This window comes from Linderina pennispora (genome assembly GCF_002104995.1).
Source record: "Linderina pennispora strain ATCC 12442 chromosome Unknown DL89scaffold_3, whole genome shotgun sequence".
NCBI lineage: Eukaryota > Fungi > Kickxellomycota > Kickxellomycetes > Kickxellales > Kickxellaceae > Linderina > Linderina pennispora.
Genome location: NW_024468251.1, coordinates 73,408 through 97,468, shown reverse-complemented (window position 1 = coordinate 97,468; position 24,061 = coordinate 73,408). Strand labels below are relative to the sequence as shown.

General features: G+C 53.4%; 13 protein-coding genes across 13 annotated transcripts; 4 read left to right on the top strand and 9 right to left on the bottom strand.

The window, feature by feature from the left end:
• Positions 1-105: 105 nt before the first annotated feature.
• Positions 106-1,869, top strand: DL89DRAFT_311102 (uncharacterized protein; the record flags this gene model as incomplete). The annotated part of the gene is made up of 1 exon (XM_040890975.1): positions 106-1,869. A coding segment is annotated over one exon (1,764 nt), but the record flags the coding sequence as incomplete, so codon positions are not given.
• A 58-nt stretch (positions 1,870-1,927) lies between these two features.
• Positions 1,928-2,787, bottom strand: DL89DRAFT_265523 (uncharacterized protein). Its single transcript, XM_040886700.1, has one exon. It carries the CDS (start codon positions 2,737-2,739, stop codon positions 1,984-1,986), a length of 756 nt encoding a protein of 251 aa, XP_040745231.1. The 5' UTR covers positions 2,740-2,787; the 3' UTR covers positions 1,928-1,983.
• A 695-nt stretch (positions 2,788-3,482) lies between these two features.
• Positions 3,483-4,559, bottom strand: DL89DRAFT_101721 (uncharacterized protein). The gene has a single exon (XM_040882999.1). The coding sequence runs from the start codon at positions 4,225-4,227 to the stop codon at positions 3,508-3,510; it is 720 nt and encodes a 239-aa protein (XP_040745230.1). The 5' UTR covers positions 4,228-4,559; the 3' UTR covers positions 3,483-3,507.
• Positions 4,560-4,860: 301 nt separating this feature from the next.
• Positions 4,861-5,064, bottom strand: DL89DRAFT_217853 (uncharacterized protein; the record flags this gene model as incomplete). Its single annotated transcript, XM_040884339.1, has 1 exon — positions 4,861-5,064. A coding segment is annotated over one exon (204 nt), but the record flags the coding sequence as incomplete, so codon positions are not given.
• An 888-nt stretch (positions 5,065-5,952) lies between these two features.
• DL89DRAFT_291112 (uncharacterized protein) lies at positions 5,953-6,316 on the bottom strand (the record flags this gene model as incomplete). The annotated part of the gene is made up of 2 exons (XM_040890164.1): positions 5,953-6,108; positions 6,146-6,316. The coding sequence occupies 2 exons, from the start codon at positions 6,314-6,316 to the stop codon at positions 5,953-5,955; spliced, it is 327 nt and encodes a 108-aa protein (XP_040745228.1).
• Positions 6,317-7,082: 766 nt separating this feature from the next.
• DL89DRAFT_255534 (uncharacterized protein) lies at positions 7,083-7,472 on the bottom strand (the record flags this gene model as incomplete). The annotated part of the gene is made up of 1 exon (XM_040885361.1): positions 7,083-7,472. One exon carries the CDS (start codon positions 7,470-7,472, stop codon positions 7,083-7,085), a length of 390 nt encoding a protein of 129 aa, XP_040745227.1.
• A 777-nt stretch (positions 7,473-8,249) lies between these two features.
• DL89DRAFT_101668 (uncharacterized protein) lies at positions 8,250-10,447 on the top strand. Its single transcript, XM_040882998.1, has one exon. The coding sequence runs from the start codon at positions 8,289-8,291 to the stop codon at positions 10,326-10,328; it is 2,040 nt and encodes a 679-aa protein (XP_040745226.1). The 5' UTR covers positions 8,250-8,288; the 3' UTR covers positions 10,329-10,447.
• A 990-nt stretch (positions 10,448-11,437) lies between these two features.
• Positions 11,438-11,698, top strand: DL89DRAFT_265519 (uncharacterized protein; the record flags this gene model as incomplete). The annotated part of the gene is made up of 1 exon (XM_040886699.1): positions 11,438-11,698. A coding segment is annotated over one exon (173 nt), but the record flags the coding sequence as incomplete, so codon positions are not given.
• A 1,091-nt stretch (positions 11,699-12,789) lies between these two features.
• Positions 12,790-13,311, bottom strand: DL89DRAFT_265517 (uncharacterized protein). Its single transcript, XM_040886698.1, has one exon. The coding sequence runs from the start codon at positions 13,149-13,151 to the stop codon at positions 12,951-12,953; it is 201 nt and encodes a 66-aa protein (XP_040745224.1). The 5' UTR covers positions 13,152-13,311; the 3' UTR covers positions 12,790-12,950.
• A 317-nt stretch (positions 13,312-13,628) lies between these two features.
• Positions 13,629-15,335, bottom strand: DL89DRAFT_101655 (Ribophorin I). The gene has a single exon (XM_040882997.1). The coding sequence runs from the start codon at positions 15,089-15,091 to the stop codon at positions 13,670-13,672; it is 1,422 nt and encodes a 473-aa protein (XP_040745223.1). The 5' UTR covers positions 15,092-15,335; the 3' UTR covers positions 13,629-13,669.
• Positions 15,336-15,453: 118 nt separating this feature from the next.
• DL89DRAFT_255530 (glutamyl-tRNA synthetase) lies at positions 15,454-17,904 on the bottom strand (the record flags this gene model as incomplete). Its single annotated transcript, XM_040885360.1, has 2 exons — positions 15,454-17,774; positions 17,859-17,904. The coding sequence occupies 2 exons, from the start codon at positions 17,902-17,904 to the stop codon at positions 15,454-15,456; spliced, it is 2,367 nt and encodes a 788-aa protein (XP_040745222.1).
• Positions 17,866-19,967, bottom strand: DL89DRAFT_265515 (uncharacterized protein). The gene is given in 3 exon segments (XM_040886697.1): positions 17,866-18,711; positions 18,743-19,004; positions 19,024-19,967. 3 exon segments carry the CDS (start codon positions 19,487-19,489, stop codon positions 18,132-18,134), a joined length of 1,308 nt encoding a protein of 435 aa, XP_040745221.1. The 5' UTR covers positions 19,490-19,967; the 3' UTR covers positions 17,866-18,131.
• A 1,282-nt stretch (positions 19,968-21,249) lies between these two features.
• Positions 21,250-23,826, top strand: DL89DRAFT_291108 (glycoside hydrolase; the record flags this gene model as incomplete). The annotated part of the gene is made up of 8 exons (XM_040890163.1): positions 21,250-21,726; positions 21,773-22,134; positions 22,173-22,587; positions 22,628-22,870; positions 22,899-23,153; positions 23,182-23,550; positions 23,628-23,732; positions 23,776-23,826. 8 exons carry the CDS (start codon positions 21,250-21,252, stop codon positions 23,824-23,826), a joined length of 2,277 nt encoding a protein of 758 aa, XP_040745220.1.
• Positions 23,827-24,061: the final 235 nt, after the last annotated feature.

Below are 24,061 nucleotides of genomic sequence, written 5' to 3'. Positions count from 1 at the left end.
GACAGCTAGGCAGTAGCCTCTGGCGCTATTTCGTGGCAGCCAACCGGTGTCCTGCTTCTAGATGCCGCTCCTAACAGACGGTACACCAATAACCGCTGTGGCTTGGTCGCTTATCTGAAGTTATTGTTCAAGCGAGGATCCTCACTCGCAACATGCAGTACAGCAGGGTGTCCAGGTTCTCAGTTAAAAGACAGCAGGGATAGAATTTCTTCCAGTGCACACACAGACACCTACAGCTTGAATTCACGACTCTCTCTCCAATCTATCTCAACAAATATCAGCAGTACAATGTCCAAGACCGTAGCCAATATCAACTCGGTGGCCTGCGACAGAATGCTGGAGGGCATTTTACTTTATGCTGCCCAAGGAAGCCACGAGGAAACAGGGGTGGTGGGCTCATTCCTGAGAATGATAGAACTAGCCTCAGTCTGCCGTCAGTGGAGGTTCCGTCTTATTGCGCACATATGCCGTACAGCTATAGCTGAATGCAAGCGGGTACCACACCAGAACGCTGGTAACAATTCACCTTCCAGCTACAAATGGATATCCAACATCAAGCTCATTACTGCAATGGGCCTGTCTAGTAAAACGAGGGAGCTATACATATACGATATCGACGGCAAGGGCACTTCTTCGTTTTCGGCAGCAATGGAAGCCACCCGATTTGGCTCATATTCTTGGGACAGGGTAAGCCTACTCAAATTTGGGCGGGGCGCATTCAAGGATACGGAAGCTGGGAACCCTGGCGTCATTGGCTCGGTCTTTTCTATTCTCACCTCCAATTTTCCTTCCATCAGCAATGTCAACTACTTGTTAGACAGCCTACCACGGACCAGCGGGACCACGCTACGTGCAATGCTGATTAACCATTACACCTCCCAGTCAATGACTGTCTGCATCCGGGAGTGGAATCTGACAGCCTCATTAGGGCTCCTCCGCCAAGATATCACGAAGCTGGATATTAGCACCTCGGTCATGGCTGGCGCACTGCAAGATTTACGGTTTCCAAACTCCTCTCTACAGTACCTACGAGTAACCGATGTAGAAAGATGTTTCCGATGGGACTGGTTTCGGAGCGATGCTAATGAGTGGTACGTCGTATTCCCAGAGTTGAAGGAACTGGTGCTAGAGTTCGTGTGCATGGGGGACGACATGGGTACTATGAGCATCGCTAGATTTGGCTTGCGTTTCCCCAAGCTGCTAATGCTCAGAGCGTTAAATGGTCTTCTATATTATTCAGACTTTTACACTGCGTTTGTCGACTCGCCGTTGGAATCGCTGTACATAGCCGAGATGGGAACCCATTTGGAGTATGTAGACTCCAGAGTGATAAGGAACGTGCACGCTTTGGAAATACGCCCCATGGAAAGTACCTCGTACCTACTGCATATGGTAAGCCCTTACTCTCATCTGCTATCTGTTGATTCGATGGCTCAGGCGGCCATTCTAGTCAGCATTCCACCGTACATGCTTCCTGCGATTAACTGGACGAATCTTCGGGAGGTCGAATTGGATCTTGACAGACTGGAATTCGAGCCAATTGATGCTCTCTTGTTGCGCCTTCCATTCATCAAGAGCCTTTCGATCAATTACTTTGTATACTCGTGGCAAACTACAGATGACTACCATCCTCATTGTACCAGCAGTGATTCGCCCGTAGAACTGCTGAGCATGAGTCTTCAGTACGTTTCGCTTGCCATCAAAGACAAGAATTTGGGCCCAGTATGCGTGAAGTGGCTATGCACCTTGATTCCACACATCCCATCGTTGCTGACAGCCCGTGTTCCCCATACATGTGTGGACGAGATCAAGCAGTTTGTCCAACTGTCTGGAAAGGATATCGGTATCCGTGAGGCAGCCTGTTATTGATAGTTTTATATAAAATATTTTAATATCCTCCACAATTATGTGAATATGATCAATATATGTCGCAGAAAACACGCAATTCATCTGACCTATTTGGAATATGTGCTATTTCCTGTGTTACAGCATAGGGACAACCGCTCTTGGTGGTGACTGGAGAGTGCTTGGATTGACGCTTGCTGGATCGATGGCTGGAGTCCCAAGGGCATCTAGCACAGACTTCTTGCATAAAGGGCACCGCTCCGACTTTTCAGTCAGCCATATCTGGATACAATCCTGGTGATATTTGTGTTTGCACGGCAGTTTCAAAAGTTTCTCATCATCCTCGATCTCTGCAAGGCATATTGCACAGACATCTTGCTCTGCTTTTTGCACAACAATCTCAATCCCGCCTGTGCTGTTCATGGCTGACGAGGAAATAAGACGTTTGAACTGGTCGTCTGTCAAAGTGCGCAGCCGGGGCTTCCTCCATCCCTGAGGCCGGGGCGCCGTGTAGTTGCTGAAGACAGGCATGTTTTGATGATTCAGATGAAGTCTCCGATACGCCCTGCGCAATATGTAGAAAGTGAACATGATGAATATTCCCAAACTCCCAGTTACTAAACCAATCACACTGGCTGTCGACATGCCCTGCGTGCCGCCACGACTGCCGCTTGCAACATTTGCTGTCGCCTGGCTTTCTGTACCGCTGGAAATGGCCCTAGTATAGAGACGGCCGTGCTGTGTGGTGCCATCCGCTGTCGGCAAATGATTCTCTGAAATTGTCCGTATGCTGCAACTCGTTGGAGAGACTGACGTCATCCAAGGCACCGACGATGTATCGTAAAGACTAGGCACAACAACTGCCACATGGGTGCTCCTTGGTATAACTGGCATGGAGTATAGTACGAATTAAAGCAAGTAGAGTCTACAATTACTGGAAAGGGGCACAGCGCAGAGATGAAAAGCAGAATGCGGAGAGGACGCCTTATGTATCACACTGTCTTGCCTGCAAACCCATGAATATCTGGTGGATTCTAATCGAACAGTCCACTCGGGTGACTGGCTGGCGGGGGTTAAATGCTTTTCCCTGAGCCCGCGGATAGACGGCTTGGCAAAATATGCATGTTAAAGGAGTGTGTAGAACTCTGGAAGTGTCGGACGAACATTTCTTTTGGAGGCATGATCAACAGAAGACCGCCAAAATGTACCCAACTATGCAAGGAGGGATGCGACGTCACCACCGAAATCCATAGCAAGAGTATCTGTGGAGCCAGAAGCCTTCCTTCTATTGGCGCTCATGGCAGTCCACAAATAATAAAAATAACGGGACGTGTCTAAAGAGACCTTAGTCACAATTTCTGAGAAAAGCACCAGGTACCGTGTTTTCCTAGTAGTAAACTATGCAGGTACTGGTAAAGCCAGTCATAAACGTTCACAAAAATATATTGGAAAAATCAGGAAGAAACCCTGCTGCTAGGAGCCAGCAAGGGGTATTTAAGCAAACGCCGAGTGCGCATACGGAGCTCTTACCTAAGCCGCGCACGGCCCAGGATAAAGTTGCACCACTCTCAGTAAGCTGCCTCGGGCACGACGGAACAGCCCTAGCGGCGTAACATATCTTGGTCGCTCTCAATATTCGCTAATTCCCAGATGGCACGACGCTTAACTGTGCTCTTGCACATGAGCTGGGCGGCCCTGAGTATCTGGAGCCTGCTCTGACAGAGATACAGCAGTGGGCTCTTCGACCTTTAATCCAAGTGCAGCCAGAACTGAATCCTTGCACAGCGGGCATTTTTCGGATTTCGTGGTCAGCCACGTCTTGATACAGTCCTGGTGGTACGAATGACTGCATGGAAGGAACAGAGGACAGCTGGTAGGATTGTCAAACCCCGACAAGCAAATGGCGCATGAGTCCTGTGCCTCCTTGCCTTGGTTATCCACCTCGCACAGCATTCCAAACTGCTCCTCGCTCATGACAGGGAGTTCGCACTTCCTTGCCACAACACCCAACTCGACGTTCCTGGCTGTAGGAGCCATTCGATTGCCGATACATCCTCGTAGCTTGAAGTACAGTATCGCCATAACAACCAGCGCCGCAATGAACCCAAACGCAAACCAGGGTACGTGGCTCCCTTGAGACTGGCCTGTGGTGCTTGAACCTGTGGTCTGGGTAGGCACTGGGCCTAAAGAACCTGCCGACGTCAAGGATGACAACAGGTCGCTTAAAGCTCCATCCATAGCCGTCTCAATATCTCTGTTTGTGTTAGGCGAATTCACCCATGTCTCCCCATGTGCCCCGCCAGCTGTGCCCTGCCTGACCAGCAACGTGGCAGGAAATGTCGGTGTGAGCTCAGTAGGTGATGGGGTGGTGAAAAATGGCATTATTGTGAGATACTATGTTGTTTGTAGAGAGGTGAAAAAGACAAGCTGGTCCCTTTTTGTTGCTGCTACCTACGCGCCTGCTGGATGGGCTGGGCAGCTCTGCAAATCACACGGGTTTATATCTGGAAGGAGTAAGTCGATGCCACGGAATTTTACATCTAGAAGAACAGGGCCAAAGGGATGTAAACCTGTTTGCTGGCATCCAAACAGGTATGCGTGTCCTATCATGCTAAGTGCCTTGTCCGCATGCACCGCATGCACCACATGTACCGCATGCTAGCATACAATCATTGCTGCTGATTCGCCACAAATCGGCCAATGATCAGCATGCTGGTACTGATCATCCAGGGTGTCGTTTCTGGATCACAATGGCATTTAAAAGGAATGGATTACTAAACCTAACTTGATCTCTGGCACCCACCATACACAGTCCACATAAATGCTAAGGGTGGCAATATCTAGTTTCAGGCTGAACGGTACCAGCTGCATGGCGTCCCATGCCCAGCCGCTGCTTCATATATTCCGCATCTCGTGGGACTCTGGCACAGGCTCGCGCTCAGGCTCGGATGGAGCCACATGCTCCACAATATCGATCGAGCCATCGCTGTCCTCTGCAATGCCAAGCCCAGCACAGACAGACTCCTTGCACAGCGGACATGTCTCGGACTTTTTGGTCAGCCATGTGCGGACACAGTCTTTGTGGAATACATGGCTGCATGGCAAAGTGACCAGGATCTTGCCTGCCTTAAAGTCAGACAGACAGATCACGCATGTCTCGGGGTGCTGCTCACCTTTGGGCTTGGATACTTCAGTGGGCAAGCTCTCAAATTGCTCATCGGTGAGCAATACCTTCTTGGGTTTCTTTGCAGAGGTTGGCAGCACCTGGCTGGTTTCTGGCGCATCGTTCCGCTGAGTGTACTTGCGCCACGCAAAGTAGAGTGCCATGAGGAAGATGAATCCGATAAACGCAAACACTGGGCCCAGCGCCATCTTGAGGGGAAACCTTATCGACTGGTCATCGTTATGATCGGGGTTTGATGACCATGCTTCGGGCATGTCTGCTGGCCTGTACCATGTATGCCTGTCAGCGTCAACTGTTACAAAAACTCCATTTGTGGCCGAAGCTGGCGGTCTGTTTGCCCATGTCTGTCTCTGAATAGCTGTGACCAGTGTTCCATCGGAGTTTATCGTGGTGGTCGCCTCCACTAGCATCATTGACAGCGACCCGTCGGTAGACACTGCAGTGGCTGTGCCGATGGGTAGTGTCTCCGATAGCAGTGGCGCTTGCGGCGTGCTCATATCTTCAAAGTGTGGTGAATAAGGTTAAAAGTGATAAGTGCTATAAACTTTAGCGTTTTAGTAAGCGGGCGGAAAAAGGGGGCGCAAGCGCAAGAGCGCGGGGCTTCTGGGCCCGCAGGGAAGGCGTCGATGTCGCGGGCCATGGGATCAAGTCCGCACTGCGCATTGTATAAAAAAGGTGTGGAAAGGTAGCAAAGTGTTTAGTGCAACTGCCTCAAGGAAAAAGGGACGAACCTCGGACAACCTTTATACTTGCCGCGCGGCGATGGAGCCGAGGGGACACCAGGCGATCTAATTGCAAGTGCGGACTTGGCACACGCATCGGCATCCGAGTGCTTTCGGATTTTGCTCGTGGGGACATTCGCAGAATATAATTTATTAAGCCGATAATCTGCCTGTAACAGACCGCAAAAGTTAAGGGCCAGCTTAGAGAGCAAGGCCAGCAGAGATGACGCCGAGCATCAGCGCAACCACTGCCTTGGTCGACACGGCGGAGCCGGTCTTGGAAGTATTGGTCTTGGCAGCACTGCCAGTGGCGGAGGCGCCTGATGACTCGACTGAACCCGTGGGGGCCGCGCTGTCCTTGACCATGTACCACGTAGCCCCAGACGCATCGGACCGTCTTGATGAAATGCTGGGATGCAGTTGCCGGCAGGTAGTTGTAGAAGGTCTCGGTGAAGGTGGAGGCAGAGCCGCTGCTCGGGGTAACAACCACGGTGTTGAGCGACGTCGACAGGGTCGCGGGCGTCGGGCCGGCAATCGGAGGGAGGGTAGCGCTGGACTTGGACATTGTTGGCTAGGGCCAAAAAGGGGCTGAAGAATTTCGCTAGAAAAACGATTAAGGAACACAAGAGGAGCGTAGGGAGCCTCGGGAATTTATATGCTCGCTCCAGCACCCACGACGCTAAACTGCGCCTCTCTCCGTCGCCTTGTGCTTGCTCGGCAATTGCTATTTTGCAAGGCTTTTCTATAAATGGAAGCAAGAGAATTTGTCTCTCCCCGTTCGCACTCAACCGTATGCGCTGGAAGCTATGCCGACAGCAAAGCAATTTCTCATTCTTGAATGCCGATGTAGCAGTGGGGGTGGGCCAAAATTAAAAAGCAGGATTGATAGCTGCACACAATAGCGAGTGTAGTGGCCAGGCCTATATATAGACTGATCCAATCAGCGTTGATCTGCACACAGGTCATGACGCTATCCCTTGTCCTGCACGATGTCATCACTGCTGGCCTGTTCTATTCCAGACACTAGCAGTCTGTGAGAGAACGGCAATGGCCCTGCACCGTCAGGGTCGTCCTCTTTTGTCAGTCGACACACGCTTGACAGAGTAGATGATTTGGAATGCAAATATGGAATATACCAAAAGGATCCAACAACCCGGTGGTACATCCATAGACGACCAAACCAAGGGGTGCAGGCACACCTGGCATGCAGTATTGTAGTAGTAGCTGCCACTGGCATGCAGTATGAGTGTGAGACAGCGCTAGATTAGGTGAGCTCATGATCCCGAATCAGCATATGCAAGTTTTGACAACCTTCGTGCATGTGCCCTTAGTCAGCCGCCAAGCGGCATATTCAAGAGAGAGACTGGCTCGGACATGCCCACAGAAGAGAGACTAACTGGACGGGGCACCCACTGTACCCACTGCGGCTCTGGCTCTGCTTCAGGTCCCTGCGACATATGCTGCTCTGTGCTGAGCCAAGGCAATGGTGGCACCATGCACATAGCGAATGCCAGGGTTGTCAATCCCTGCAAAGAAGTCTGAGTCGTAAGCATAAAGGAGGTTGTGAACTTGGAACAGCGCCTAGAGATCTTTTTCCCACTGCCCAGTACTCTGGCGATAGGCGCTGGACCCTGGCTCTTCTCTTTACCTCCTTTTTCACTTTGTCTATACCCTTTCTTCTGGACCTTGGTTTGTTTCTGCTTGACCGCCTTTTCCTCCATTTTTTAATATTGGAGCTGGAACCGGCTCCATTTGAATACTGTATTTATACAACAGCATGGCTGACAGGAAAATGCTGAACAATAGGTGCTTTTGCCACAACTCCACCTCTGGATATTCCACCCCACACACCTTGTGAATAACCAGGTCCCACGGTCGTGTAAGCCACCAGTTCATTAGCGTTTACCCGATTGTGCCTTGTGGAGCACATATACGCAGCTGAGGGTTTGTGTCTGTTTAGCTCCTACATGTCACACTTCCCTATTCAGTACCTGAACAAGCCGTCTGTATCACCATATATTTGCAGTGAGCATACTCCTTTGTTTGTCGCCATCCTCCGGCTCAACATGAGGAGAAACCCATGGTACGTGCATAGGGGCTGGCTCCACCTGCCTCCCGCTCTCTCGACCCCCATGCAGCATGCTGCAGCCTGCTCATATGGCCAACACCTGACACTCCTAGAGCAGCCAGATGTCACGCTGGCTCTCTCAGTTTCTGGATATGACCTCACACCCGTACCTTACACACCGGCACATCAGCCCTGTTTTCTCTGTGTTTCCCCCTCATCCCGCTGCATGTACGTTGGCGCATGATACACCTTGCCAGCACCCAGAGAGTACGGAAAGGCTGAACAATGGGAAGGATTTCGTGTATTTTTGCTACTTTACATTTTGAAATATTTTTTGGCCAGGACGCACAATGGGGCAGCCAGCACACGCACCGCCTGCCAGGGAATCCCTGATAAATAGCCCCGGCCCTCCTCACTACCCCCCATTCCCCATGCACATAGCAACTTCCACCACTTTTATACTTCCAACATGATATACAACAGTTCCCCCACCCCTCCATTCACCAAGGTGCCCACCCACGTCCTGTCCAAGATATTCAGCCACGTCTGCCTGGACTCGAAGCCCAACTATGACAACAGGTACAGGCTCAAGTTTGCTCTCCTCTTATCCTGGTGCTGCCGTGCCTGGAAGGACACCCTGCCTGAGAAAGCCGTGGACACCGTCACATTCGAGCACGTCCGCACTGGCCAGTGCAACGGTGCTGGGAACCATGGCATCGAATGGCGGTCCAACGTCAACGAGTTTATCAAGCTCAAGGCTACCCTGTCGGCCAAGAAGCTCCTCATCATCATGGACAGCGGATGCGAGTGCAGGCCGACTCTCAAGGATGTGATGAAGCAGTTCCGCTTCGAAGTACATGACTGGAAAAACATCAAATCCATTCATTTCGCTGGACCCGGTATCTACGAGCCTGGTACCGACTCTCCTCCATTCCAGCTGGGCGAGTATGCCGATGGCGAGCTCGACAAGTTCAAGTCATTCCTGACCAACATCACGTCTCTCACTCACAGCCTGTCCCGCCATGGGCATATCCCTGTAGTGGTTGAGCATAGGATCCCACAGAGACTGTTCCCGCTCATCAAACAACTGCACAAGCTGTACGAGGAGAACCTGCTCGGTGTACAAGTAACCTGTCCAGTTCAGCCATCCCGCTCCCAGAGCGTTGTTCGGCCCAAAAAGCTCATCATCGACTACTTGTATCTGAAGAGCATTGGTGCGAAACGAGAATACCCAATCGAGGATTTGATGCAGCTCCAAGTTTTATGCTTGAATGGCCCGTTTCAGATGAATTACTTCAAGACAACTAGCCAGTGGACGTACAACTTCAAGAACCTCACGACCATTACACTGAGCTTCGAGATTACCATGAAACGGTGCCTACGACAGCTGCCGACAGAAATTGCCAGGGTTTATTTCCCCAGCATACGGAACATTGACATTACCAACTCGTCCAATGTCTACGTCGATTTCTACCAGATATTCCATGGCTGCAACCTGCAGTCCTTGCGAATGATCGAGGATGCCGATGGTCTGCGTCGGGTTGACCCCCAGATTGTCAGAAACGTCCAGTGTCTGGATATCCTAATGAAGACACCTGCTGGCATAGCTGCTCCACTACCGCGCGACATCTTGACCCGGTTTTACTTGACTCCGTCCAGCGTCCAAGATGCAAGACTAGTTGGAAATGGTCTTGTATTCTCAGGCACTACGGCATGGATCAATCTACTGGTTCTGGAAATCGATTTGGCAATGTCTGACATGTGTCACCTGGCAAGTATGATTGTCCAACTTCCGTGTCTATGGCGCCTACGGCTCCTTTGCATAGCACTGGTAATGTCTGGATTAAACAAATGCGTCTGGGAGCCTGAACCTGCTAATCCAGACCCGTTGACGATCCACGAAATCGCCAAGAATCACTCGAGCGAGATCCTGCGCAGCAGACAGAGGATTCAGAAGGCTGCTTCAAGGGGCCAGAAACAGCCACAGAAAGCATCAACCAGCCAGCCGTATATATCAGCTTCACCTACCAGCCACCCGCGTCCACAGGCAGCGTCAAGCAGCGCACCGATTCGGATTGTGCCTAGTATTGGCGAGTCGCAGAAATCAGCAGGCAAAAAGCGCCGTAAGGAAACAGCTCCAAGATCATTACTGTTTACAGAGAACCTGCGACAAATCCAACCACGGCCTGAGGGTATGCCACATGTTATGCCAGAGGTATCCCGTAAGCCCGTTGTCAAGAGGTCACTGCCAGGCAAGGACTCGGCGAACAAGAAGCAGAAGACCAAGATCAACTCTGAGGGATACTTCCTGAGCGAGCGGCTGCAAGTCCTCCAAGTCATGTCTGCCGATGCCAGAGCGAAGCAGATCATTCTCGAGATGCTCCACTATCTCCCAAAGCTGGACAGCATCAAGGTAGTCGACGGGTTTGGCAATATGGTGCGGGCTGAACTCTTTGATATTAACATGGAAAGTACTATTAGTGTTTCTGAGTTCCCGCCTCGCGAGTAGTTCTTACCTTTATTACTTTATCCATCTGAAATCTTAAACAGTATCCAACATAGCATCGATCCACTCACAGCAGGACACTGTCAAGATATCCACACAGCGCCCAGTGACATTATGACGGCTTCCAGAAGCATCAAATATCACACATGGAAATCACCCATTCAGATCGAGGATCAACGACGAGTGGCACACCCTGCCACACCAAATATGGCGCCAGCATCTTTCCCTCGGAGGAAGTCACATGCCTCCTCACAACAAAGGAGAGTTCGGCATGCAGGACGTATTGCTCACGTTGGCCGAATTGGTGCATAAAGAGAGGCGGAGCACGTTGAGGTGCCAAATTGGGCAGCACGTAGAGTGCAATTGCAAAACAATCCCATGGGACAACAGGGCTCTTGACAGCGAATACCTGGACAACAGGCTTAGAGTTCACTAAACAAGGGTTGGGGTTGGCTTGGACAAAAGAGCCAGTCCGACAGCCAAGAGATTGTGGACATCGAGGGAGAGGGCAACGGGAATGTGTTTATTAGTTTCCACATCTTAGACCCAAGGTGTTCAACAACCTTATCTTTTTCTCTTTCATCGACACTTACACTACCTGTGTTATTGCCTACAGTTTACATAAAATGTTTATCAAGATGTCTCCACCTGTCAGTAGTACCCTTCGCAACCCACAGCAATGTGATCTCCACGGGAGGCAGGAGGCGTCTCACTTATTCGAGGATGCACGGGATTATTCTGGCATATAGCTCTGTTAAACATGCTTTTTATTATTATTTTTTGATTTCCATATACTATGATGTGCCCTGTAATACTAAAGACGAGCGATTTGCCCCGTGGATGGTATAGCTGCTTTGCTGACATTGTCATTTTTAAGGCAAAAATTGGTGAACAAATATTCACTTTCAGTGATTGCTTGATAGTGTATAACAGGGGTCCATTGGCTACCTTGATAGCAGGCTGCTACAGTCAGCAGGTGGAAACTTAATCAGAGAGCTTGGAATGGCATGATGCTGAGCCAATTGCTCAAAAATGAACTATTATGCAGTGAGACTTGGTTAAATATGTTGTAGGTCTAAAGCACACGGTGGGTGGTGTAGGGCAAGAGAAAGAAATAAGGAATAAGTAGCAAAAGATACTGTATATATGATTATGTGTGTAACTTTCGTGTAGCGCAGATTCCGAAAAGGCTGTCAAGCGATGGTATCTTAATCCAGAAATATGCGAGCGCTGTGAGCGTATCAGCAATAGAAAACGACAGAGTCAAGGAATATATATTGATGAAGAAAGCTAAAGAGAAGTAGGAAGGGAGAGGCGAGCGAAAAGGTTTTATACCATTGCTCGGGTGACACAGCCAAAAAGAAGAATAAAGAATAAAGAATAAAGAACAGCAGGATGAATAACTATGTAGTTCACAGTAATCGGATCTTGAGATTCGAACAGAGGCTGCTGTAAGGAACAGCTGTAAATGTAAGCAAGGATCTTTAAATGACATAGATAGACGCAACTGCCAAAAATGAGCTATTATTTAGTGAGAGGTGGTCAGATAACTTTCTACTTGTTATCAGACAGCGTATATTCTCTATCAGCCAACATGTTTACTATAGGTACTGAACTTTTTTGAACACCTTATAGGAAGGACGTATCGCAGTGAAGCTAAGGTACTATCGTTGTCGTGGACAAATGACAAGATACTATCCATATCATGCGATGATAGACTCTACTGTTTGTCCATGCGAATTACCTGAATATTTGGCATAGCCAATCAAGACAAGAGGTGAAGAATGACCACAAAGCAATTCTCAGCAACAACAATGCTCTAGGTGGCGAATATGAGAACAATGGACTTGAAACCCGCTCAACGTGGGTTGGGGTAGACTTGGACAAAATACAGCTCGACAGTCAAGGGATAGTGGATATCAAGGGAGAAGACGAAGAGCATGTGTTTACTAGTTGTCACATTCTGCACACTATGTGATTCACGGTCGTATTTTTCGTTTTCATCGACACTTACACTACCAGTGCCATTGCCTACAGTTTACATATATTGTGTTTCAAGATGTCTCCTGCTGCCAGTAGCGCCTTTCGCAGCACGCAACGATATGACGTTTATGGGAACCAGCATGAGCATGTTCCATACGACCGTACACGTGAGTTTTTTTGGTGTTAACTGATGAGAGTTTTCTCAATATATCTACATTGCAAACCACAAAATTTTCCATAGTACCAATGGTTATAGTGGGATGCAGTAAATAGCATAAACGCTGCTAACATAGTGTCACTATTCATGGTGTAATTATTGCTCGATATTGATTAGAAGGAGTCCAAAAGCTACCTTGGCTGGAATTTGTCATAGCAAGCAGCAGTAGATGGAGGTAAGGAGCCTGAAACCGTGCAGATCAGAAGCAGCTGGCCAAAACGGACTACCATTCTGGAACAACTGGTTGGGAGGAATTTCAGTCTTCAACAGATGGCGTTTATCTTCTGTCAGGCTGCACGTTTGTCTACCCGGATGCTGCACTTGGGTATCGTCACTACAAACACGACGGTACTCTAAACAACTAGCTCCCGTTCCATATCCTGAGCAGATAATGAGAAACTGGGTACACTTGACATTCTACAGGACTACACAGAACTCTCTACCCGCCTTGCTCCAATCTCACATTCCACCGGAGCCAATTCCTCCGGAGCCTCAAGAATTCCCAAAGCAACTCTAACCGACCGTTTACATAGCGGACACTCCTCCGACTGCTCCAGCAGCCACCCCCTAGCGCACATTTTATGAAACGCGTGATTGCAGGGCAGCAGCACCACCTGCCCGTTCATCGCGCAAAGGCAGATTGCGCAGTCATCGAAAGCACGCTTGAAAAATGTAATAGGGCGGACGCGCAGCATGTCGAACATAGGGACGGTGAGCACAGGCCGTTTGTTGCGCAGTTCAGTGCGGCCTCGGGCATGTACCGACGGCGGGCGTAGTTTGCCGCGGAATATTATGGCGGCCCAGACACTGCCAGTGAGGAACAGAATGCCAATAACGACAAAGAGCGCGATGAGCGTGGTGTTTGGGCGGCCGCCCTTGGATAGGGCACTGGGAGATGCTGAGAGTGTGAGTGGTGGGGCCGAAACACTGGCAAAGGAAGTAGTCTGCGACATTGTAGAAGAGAAAGGGGGGAGCTTTATAGAGCTGAGAGTACTCTCTTGTAATGGCCCACTGGATGACATGGTTGGAGGGGGCGGTTTCGTCATACAGGAGCCGGCGTGACTACATGATCTGCCATCATGTGCATGAGGGGCTGGAAAGACACTAAAAATGATATATAATTTTTGTGTGAAAAAGACATCTCTTATGCGCTCTTCTTCTTGTTGGCCGCCTGCGCCAGCCCGAACCGGACCCTGCCCACCGCCATGGCCACGGCGAACACACCAAACACCATCAGCGCCACCACCGCCGGCTTCTGCCACACGGCCACTGCCGAGTACGAATACATCACCAGCACATCGCCCAGGTCGCCTGGCGCAACATTCCCGGTGCTCACCACCACAGTGGTGCGGCCCGTCGAGTCCAAGTAATACCAGGTCGGCTCGTACGCAATCTCGGCACGCACCGGCGCCCTGACATCGATGTCGGTAGCGCCCTCGGGCAGCGTCACATGCAACTCGTACGACTCAACCGCGACGTTCTCCGCCACAGCCATGTCGACGGTCAGCTCGCTCTTGCCGCTGGCCGACGCCGCAATATGGCCGATAAACGGCACCTTCAGGAAATGCCGCGCGCCCTGCCTCCTCAGATACGCATGCAGTGGCAGGCTGTAGCCGTGCCACCACGTGTACTGGTCGCCGCCCGACAGCGGGTACCGCGGCTTCAGCTGCAGGATCCGGAACTCCTGGCCATGTGCCTCGCGCGGACTGGTCACGGCCGAAGTCGACACGTTGCCGATCTCGTCAACATAGTACATGTCCCGGGCGGTCACCGGCACAGGCACCAGAAGCGTCTTGATGAAGTTGTCGCGGGTCCGCATGAACTTTGCGATCGTCTCGCGCACCTTGTCGTACTGCGGCGGGCGCGGCGCCAGGCTCTTCAGCTGGTAGTGCTCCAGCACATTCAGGTCGTCGCCCAGATGGCTCACGAAATACTCGCGCCGATGCACCGCCGCTGCCTGCTCCTTGTTGCTCCTAAACGCAACCTCTGCCGGCCCATCCTCCGCCGTCGCGTTAAAGGGCCCAAACACCACCGACTTGCGCTGCAGCACGCCTGTATGCCGCGTCACCCTTGGCGCATTCACCACCGTCTTCTGCTTCCGTGTCTCATACACCGACGGCACCAGCGCACGATCCTCCCACACCCACTGCTGGTCGTCCGCAGGCTCCATGACCGCGGGCTTCGCCGACACGAATCGGCTCAATGTCATGTCCACGTTCAGGCTCAGCTTGTCGTTGGGCGCCAATGGCGCGCGCAGCGTGGCCCGGTACAGATACGCATTGCGCTTTGTGTCAAAATCCAATGGCACCGTTGGCAGCTCCACGCCCGACTTGCGCTCATGCACGGTCAGTGACGCCAGGTGGGCGTGCTTGGAGGCAGGCACGGCGATCGTGTAGGATTTGTATTGCTTGCTGGCGTGCTCATTCTGCACCACCGCTCCGATTTGCTCGCGAATGAACGGCGCTGAGGTCAGGTCCACCGTGCGGATTAGGTTGGTGTGCACGAGCCCGCTGGCTGCTGCCAGCAGCGAGAGCGTGTACAGGCTGCCTGCTACCAGGAACCGCATTTTCAGTTCAGATGTGAATTGGGAAAAGGTATGGAAGAAGAAAAAAAGAAAGGCAAGGGGACAGAGACTGGGTGGCCCGCCAAGTTCAACGCCCGATGCATGATTTATTCCTAACCCGACATGCTGGGCAGCGGTGATTGGGCAGGGAGGGGTGGAAGTAAACGCGCTCTCCAGTTGATCGTGGCCTATTTTCGCTGCTGGCCAGAGACCGGCCAGCCTGGCGGGCAGACGATGGTCTGGGGGGCTACAGTCTATGGATCCGGCACATGGAGCTTGTGCTGGCTGGATATGGCAGACAAGCTACCGCAATGTGGAGGCTCTTTCCTCACTACGTTTTATTCAGCGGGACTGTATATGAGCGTTTAGTAGATCCTGCTGGTCTCGTACATGTCCGAGGCCTTGCCCGCGGCGTCCACCGGCACCTCGCCGTACACAGGCTTAGTCTCGTACATATCGACGACCTGCTTGGGCTTGGGCAGATTCAGCGATGCATCTGCGTCCTTCTTGGCCGGCTTGGACATGTTGCCCTTCGACCACGGGCTGCCCTTGCCGGTATCCTTCTCCTTCTTGGCCTTCTTGGCACCAGGCTCCTCCTTGTGCTTGCTCGCCATGGTGCTCGCCTTGCCGTCCGGAATGCGAATCAGGGTCAGCGCGCCGTCCTTCAGCGTCTTGTCCACAATGTAGTACCCGCGGCGCTCCAGCTGGATGATCGACTCGCGCGGCAGCTCGGCGACGCTCGCGTCCACCAGCGCGGTCTCCTTGAACTCGCTGACGGGCGTCAAGATGTCCTCGACCGAGTCGTCCTCCTCAAGCTTCTTCTTCGTGATCAGGTAGTCGTAGTCCACCAGCACGGCCTCGGTGGCCGGCACGGCGGGGTCCTGGCCCAGCCATGTGATCTTCTTCTTGGTCGCCTTGACATCGCCCTCCAGGTGCAGGCGCAGCGTCAGCGCACCGACAGTCTCCCCGTCCTTCTTGATCTCCTCAACCACGGCGTTGCCCCAGTCCATCAGCGTGATCTCCTCGCCGAGCTCGAACGACGCAGCATCGGCCTGCTCCACGAGCAGCTGCGACGAGAACACGGTCGGCTTGGTGCCGAGCTCCTTGTTCTTCTTGTGCTTCAGCATCTGCTTGACAAGCGGCTCGGCGGGGCCGCCCGTGAGCGTCACAGGCACCAGGCCCTGCTTGATCAGGCTGGTGTGGCGTGGGGCAACAGGATCAATGACCTTCTTGTTGAGCGACCAGATCTTGTCCCACTCCAGCAGCATGTTCTTCTGCGACGCGCCCTGCATCAGTACGTACTGGCGCAGCGCCTCGATGGTCATGCCGCGGCGGCGGATGCCACGCACCGTCGGGAAGCGCGGGTCGTCCCAGCCGCCCACCAGGCCCTTGTCAACAAACCACTGCAGCTTGCGCTTCGACAGGAGCGTGTAGACAAAGTTCATGCGCGAGAAGTCGAGGATCTGCACCGGCCGCAGCTCCAGCGCCGGGAAGAACCACTCGTACTGCGGGTTGCGGTCACGGTACTCCATCGAGCGCAAGGCGTGCGTCACGCCCTCGATCGAGTCCACGATCGGGCAGCAAAAGTCGTAGGTCGGGTACACCTTCCACGCCGACCCTGTGCGGTGGTGCGGCGTCAGGTTGCACCGGTAGATCACCGGATCACGCAGCGCCTTGTTCTTGCTGTCGACGCTCATCTTGGCGCGCAGGCAGCACGTCTGCCCAAACTCGGTCGCCTCCGTCATCTCCTTGAACCGGCGCAGGTTCTCCTCCACCGACTGGTCGCGGCACTTGCTCGCAATGCCGTCCATGCGCTCGGCGCGCATCGTCTCCTGGTCGGTGTCGTCGGCATAGGCCAGGCCCTTGTTGATCATCTTGATTGCGTAGTCGTAGATAAGCTGGAAGTAGTCGCTCGTGTGCGTCAGCGCATCGCCCTTGATGCCCAGCAGGCGCAGGTCCTCGATGATCGACTCCTCGAACTCGACCTTCTCCTTGTTCGGGTTCGTGTCGTCGAAGCGGATCAGAAGCTTGCCGCCGTTCGACCGCGCAATGTAGTCGTTCAGCAGCGCCGCCTTCGCGTGGCCAATGTGCAGGTAGCCGCTGGGCTCGGGCGGGAAGCGCGTCACAACCTTGCCGTGCTCCAGGCCCTTGAACCCGAGCTCAAACGAGCCCTGCTCGCCCTTCTTCTCCTTCTTGTGCACGTTCTGGTGCCCGGCCACCACGCGCTGCGCAAACTCCAGCGACGAGATGTGGTTGTACCACCGGATGACGTGGTCCGGCAGCATCTCCGCCTTCTGCTTCAGGTTCCGCTGGAACATCATCGACGCCTTCAGCGCTCCCCACACCGCCGCATCACTGCCGCTCAGCGCATATCCCGCCACAAACGAGCGCATCACCAGGTGGTGGTCAAGCTCAGCCAGTGCCGCCTCGAGCGCCTTGAAGTCGTTGCCGCCCAGGGAGCCCTGCGCAAAGTCCAGCCACTTGCTGTCAGACGCCGTGATCAGGTCGCTGTGCGCCGACACAATCGACGCAATGGTGGCAGTCTCGCCAACCACCTCGCCGCCGGAGGTCGTCAGCAGGGCGCTGGCCTTCTTGTCGCCGTCCTTGGCGCTGCTGCCCTCGATCCACGACACGGCGTATGTGGCAGCCTTGGAGGCATTCACAAACTCAGCCAGCGACGCAGCAACTACACCAGATATGCGAGTCAGAACACATGGCGACAGGCGTCAAGAAAGGCATTCCTGTCCTCCTAAGGCTGCCGGCTACTTACTGTACGGGTGGGGCGAGCCTTTCTGCGCTAATGTAAGAGTACTCATTTTGGAATAAGAATAGAGCAAATCTGCCAATGCTTTTAGTGGAAACAAAGAGAAGAACAGGGAACAGAAAATGTTTGGGTGCACGCCCAGATCGGTCCTTCGAAATAAAATTTTTTTCGTCGGCCCCAAGCGTGAGCCAGCTATTTCCAAAATGCGCCTGCGCGATGTCTGAGTCACATATTATATCGAAAAGCACCTGACTCGGATGCTGGTATTCTGCAGCAGCCTCACGCAGAGCTTACCGCGTCGCACACAGCCGTCAAAAGCAGACCAGCCGCAGTGAACGTGACCAGTGGCATATAGTACACGCCACTGCCGACGCCTACAAACAGCCAGCTGCCCACCGGCACCCCCACCGCCACGCCTGCCACCACCGCGACATTGGCCCACGTATTCCGCACACATGCATCACCTGTCACGCCCAGACACAGCCCATACACGGCGCTGAACCCGCACACCATGCCCCAGCTGCTGCCCGCCGGCAGCCACAGGCACCAGACCGCCAGTGACAGACCCAGCCGCGCCCCGCACCGCACCACGCTGGGCTGCACGCCAGACCATGTCCGCAACGGCTGCGCGCTGCATCCGCCGACCGCCATCCCCAGGCCAATCACAGACACCGGCAGCGCAGCCGACAAATGGTGTGTAACAGGGAGCTGGGTGGTGACATAGCCAGGAAGAAACACGAATGGCAGCAGATACATCATGCTGTGCAAGAGCAGGCCGAAAAGACTAGCAGCCTGCCGCCAGTCCACAGATAATCGCAGCGCACTGGGGGCCTGTGCATTCCCGCAGTCACTAGGCCGTCTGGTCTCCAATGACTCCTTTAGCGTAGCACGCCTCGATACTGGCAGGCCACACAGGTGCGAACAGAAATGGCACCATCAGCACCTGCGTGCCTGCGCACGCCAGCGCTGTCCATCGCAGTGCCCTTCCTGGCGACGTATACACCGCCAAATGCTGCCACAAAACACCCATGGCCGCTGCACCAACCCCTGCCGCACCCACCCGTGGCCGACCAGCTGCATGTGCGCTCACTGACGTGCCTGCGCCTACCAGCATATACGCCAGACACAGCTGCCAGAATTTGCTCTGCATAGCTGGCAGCCATCAACCCACCAGCTGTGGCTAGCGCGCCCAGCGCAACCATCACACGCACGCCCATCCGGCATTGCGCCCACACGGCCATTCGGCAAACAGCAAAGTAGCTGGCAAACTGCATTGCTCCAATCAAGATGCTAGTGCGCGACCGCTGCCAGTCCCATGGAGGGCGCTCTCGGAATCCAAACAGCAGCTCAAGGTTGTCCTCTAGAAGCCCGTAGACTAGCGGCAGCCCTGCACCCAGGCCCGTGACGACAAAACAAGCGCACACTGAGAGCGCCTGCTTTACGTCACCTAGCTCTAAATGCTGCGTGTGCATCAGCTTGTAAGGCAGGGAGTAGCGGGAGAGTGAGGAGATCGTGCTGAGGCCGCTGGAGCATTCCGACTGCGTATACATGTAGCGCTGGTGCAGGCCTGTGGAAAATACGTCATGCATAGGCACCCGCTCGTCTCCTATTTCGGCACACTGCGTTATCTCATTCATTGCATCGATATTAGTATGTAGGCTTTTAGACTTTTGTGAATGCAATCAGCTCTCTTGTCTACCCTGGTGCAGTGATATTTCCCAGTGATAGAGGGTATGCGATGAAGGAAAAGAGATGTCTCGCTAGAATTGTCCACCAAACCACAGCCAAGATCATTGCACATGTGCTCAAATCTATAGCTGTGAGGTTGCGTACACCCATATACAGGGCTGGCAGTGATAGCATGGGGAGGAATTTGAGTAGCCGCCACATCTGCATTGACAATATGGTGTGGCCATACACAATCTGCTTGCTCTACATATTCATAGACTCACGCCCCAAATTGCAGTCTACATCTCCTGATTCGCTGATAAGTAAAGCATATCGTACTTGACCTGTTTGCGCCTTCTTATGCTGTCTCTAATGCAGCTTTGTCAATACCCTAGCCGAGATAATGTTGAAAGTTAAGGAAGAGCGGCCGAATGCCATCGATTCCGGATAGGGGGTTACTTCAAGTAAGGGAGAAGAGCTGGGTATTTACAAGACGAGTTTGCCGAGGTTGTCCCGCAATGGCCTCGCTCTCTTTTATACTCGCAGGAGATCCATCTCATTCACAAGCTGTGTATCCAACCCACCTACTTATCACAACATTATCAATGTTCGGATGACATCAGTGGCGTTTGTTGTTATGAACCTCATTGTAAGCGTCCAAACACTGCTGGTGGTTCCATCGGAAGACGGAAACAGAGAAGCCCCTTGCATTTGCGCCCTGAGCCGGGCCACAGGTGATCCAGCTCGGTGTGCACAGGTGCCAGTACATCATCTCTCTTGCCTCTCCACCTGTGAATACAGGTTTGAGCTTCCTTTCTTTCCTTCTAGAATGCCTGCGGGTCTGTGTGGGTGAGCTACCGGCTTGCTGATGCTGTGCATGGATTGCTGCCATTTCCCCGTGCCCTGTTTCCCGTTATTTGCGGAGTTCGGTATCTGGCTGACACTTGCCAGACATCCTTCCTCGCACACGCCAAGGGTGGGGGATTGCCAGACACTACATCTCTCGGACTAGAAATACACGTACTGTGGCCATGAAGATTATCCATCGTCACGCGCCCATCGTGGCTCAGGCAGATTTAGCAGCTATATTCCTGTTTCAAAAAAAAGAAGATTCTGCGCTAGTGCACTGGCACTTGATGAGGATCCTGGCGCCCTCCCCTCAGCCATCCAATGGCCAATGCCATCACCTGCAGCACCTCCTCTACCCCCGGGTACGTTAGCTGAGACAGACGGACAACAAAAGCAGTGCCCGACCCATGCAACGCGTGCATGCGCAATCATCCCTACAACACTTTTTGTTTATATTCTCGTCAGAAGAGTAGCGAAAACCGACAGCAGTAGCAGATCGGCGCTGCCTGTTTGCCTCCCCCTTCAATGCCGGTCTTTCTCAATCGCTATTTTTCCCGTCTCTATTATCTGAACCTGCTCGTATTAGCAGCAATATTGAGTCCGCTTCCACCCAAACCCAGCGCTTTGTTGTTTTGCGTCCTTGGTCTCCTAATCTGGTGCATATAAAACGCCACCCCATGGAGCGCCTTGCTGCTTAGTTTCACACAACAGCTTGGTCCTTGTAGCTTTTTCTCTGTCCAGCACTCCATATCGTTTGTCTCCCATCCTCTCTTTACCACCTCTTGCTTGCTTTAATATCCGAATACACCGTCCGACGCACCACCAGATGAAATACGCACCACTCCTTTATCTGGCACTTTCCTCGCTGGCCATAACTGCAATGGCAGACTATTCAAGCGTGGCAGGCGATGCAAGCGCCTCAGTTCCAGCCTCCGGCACCAATACCGCGCCTGCAACTCAGCCAGACAGCAGCCCCTACACCTCCAACTCTGCCGATTCCGCCTCTGCCGTACAGACCACCGTCACTCCCACGGGCACACCCGTGCCGTCGGGGACCGTAGCTGTTCCCAGCGCTGGTTACTCATCATCTGGCACCGATGAGCTTCCAGCAAGTACCGCCTTGCCCTCAGACAAGTGCACGTGGGATAAGGTACAAATCCCCGACCCAGTCATGCTAAACCCCGTAAAGTCGTACTCGTACCAGCCCGAGAGCAGCGTAGTTCAGGCACCAGGCAAAATCGACAAGGACATCATCCAGATGGTCCGTGGCCTGACGCTCGAGGAGAAGATCGGCCAGATGACCCAAATCGAGGTTGGCCAGATCATTGACTGCAACGGGAAGCTCAACCGGACCGCAGTCGAGTACTGGATTGACAAATGGAAGGATTGGCTCGTTCCTCGAGTCGCCCGGCAACCACGATGGCATCTACCAGTGGTACTCGGCTGAGAAGTTTGCCGAGCTCACTGACGCAGTCCAGGAGATTGCTACCAAGAAGGGTGCCAAGATCCCCGTCATCTGGGGGCTCGACTCGGTGCGCGGCGCAAACTATGTCAAGGGCGCAGTCATTTTCCCGGCGGGAATCGCCACTGCTGCGACATTCAATCCGCAGTTCGCCTATGATGCCGGCCGTGTCGCTGCCAAGGACACTCGCGCTGCTGGTGCCCACTGGGCGTTTGCGCCAGTATTGGACATTGGCGTCAACAAGTTCTGGTCGCGCACGTACGAGAACTTTGGCGAGGACCCCTTCCTGTCCTCGCAGATGGCGTACAGCTCGGTGCGCGGATTTCCAGGGCGACTACAAGACTGATCCGCTCGCGCGTTGCTGCCTGCATGAAGCACTTTATTGCATACGGCAACCCGTTTGACGGCTCGGACCGTGCTGACCGCCACGTAGCCGACCACGAGCTGCTCGAGTACTACGTCCCGTCATTCAAAGCGGCCATCGATGCTGGCTCAGCCACTGCCATGGAGAGCTACGGTGCGGTCAGCGGCGAGACTGTGATGCTGTCAAACTTTTACCTGCAGACCCTGCTTCGCGAGCACCTGGGCTTCAAGGGCTTCATGGTCACTGACTGGGGAGAGATCTTGTCGCAAGCGACGATATATATGACAGCACGCGATCCCGAACAGGCTGTCGAGGGTGCTATTTTGCGCACGTCGACCGATATGTCGATGGTTGCTGATGACGCGTCATTCAGCAATATCACACTTGCGCTGGTCAGAAGCGGCAAGGTGTCAGGAGCGCCGCATCGATCAGTCGGTGGCCCGTATTCTGCAGGCAAAGAAGGATCTGGGCCTCTTCGAGAACCCGTACGCCGACAAGGAGCTGCAAAAGACTGTTGGCTCAGCACAGGACATTGAATCGGGCCGCGACACCGCACGCGAGTCAATCACGCTGCTGAAAAACGAGAACAGCGTTCTGCCGCTCAAGACCTCTGAAAGCGTGCTGTTCCTGGGCCCGACCCTCAACTCGTCTCGCTACATGGGCGGCGGCTGGAATGTGCACTGGCAGGGGCCGTCCGAAAAAGGAGGGCGACGCCGTGTACCAGGGCTTTGCGGATACTGTGCTCACTGGGATCAAGCAGGTGACGGGGTCAGAGCCTAGCTACATGCCGGCCGTTGATATTGATGGCACGACAAGGTACGACTGGGACGGCGTCATCGCCGCCGCGAAGAAGGCCGACAAGGTTGTTATTGGTTTAGGCGAACGCACGTACGCCGAAAACTTTGGCAACATCGACGAGCTGACTCTGCCGCAGGCTCACATTGACCTGGTTAGCAGCGTCGCTACGCTGTCGGGCAAGCCCGTAGTCACTGTGCTGGTCCAAGGACGCCCCCGTCTCCTCGGCAGCATCGCTAATGACTCCAAATGCCATCGTCAACGCATATCTTCCGGGATCGTATGGCGGTCTTCCGATTGCTGAGATTCTGTACGGCAAGGTGAACCCATCAGGCCGTCTACCGTACACATACCCGGCCCATTCATCGCAGGCTAGCCACACCATCTGGCAAGCGTCCTATGTGCCGTACAAGCCGCAGTGGCAGTTCGGCTTCGGTCTTGGCTACTCGACCATCAAGTACTCGAACGTCACGGTGTCGAGCACCACGCTCGAGATCGGATCCCCAATCACTGTTTCGGTTTCCCTTACCAACACGGGCACGTACGATCAAAAGGAACCCGTGATGCTGTTCACCCACCAGACGTACCGCTTTGGCTATGCTCCTGACAACTACCGTCTGCGCTGCTTTTGAAAAAGGTCGAGGTCAAGGCTGGCCAGACTAAGCAGGTTGAGCTGACGCTCAAGGCCGAGGACATGGCGTTCTGGGACAGATACCTGCGCAGACGCATTGAGCCCTCGCCTGTTGTGGTTGCAATCAACCCGTACACGCACCCTGACATTCCAGGCCACAGTGCAGTTGGAGGCGGATCCGCAGCAGGTGCTTGAGCGCCTCTAAACCGACCTTTATGCTGTTTTTCGCAGTACATGTATGTGGCTCTATCCTCCTCCGCACTTCATCCCAGCGGCATGCAGTTTTGGTCTCAGGTATGAGCACCCCCCGCATCTATTCCTTTGCGATTGGTGTTATTTGCCCACGAGTATTTGGATTCTGCAGCCCAAGTTCTCCGGCCTGCTTGTCCACCAGCACCATGAGGGACAGCAAGCAAGGGGTTCAGTACATCGAGGCAGTG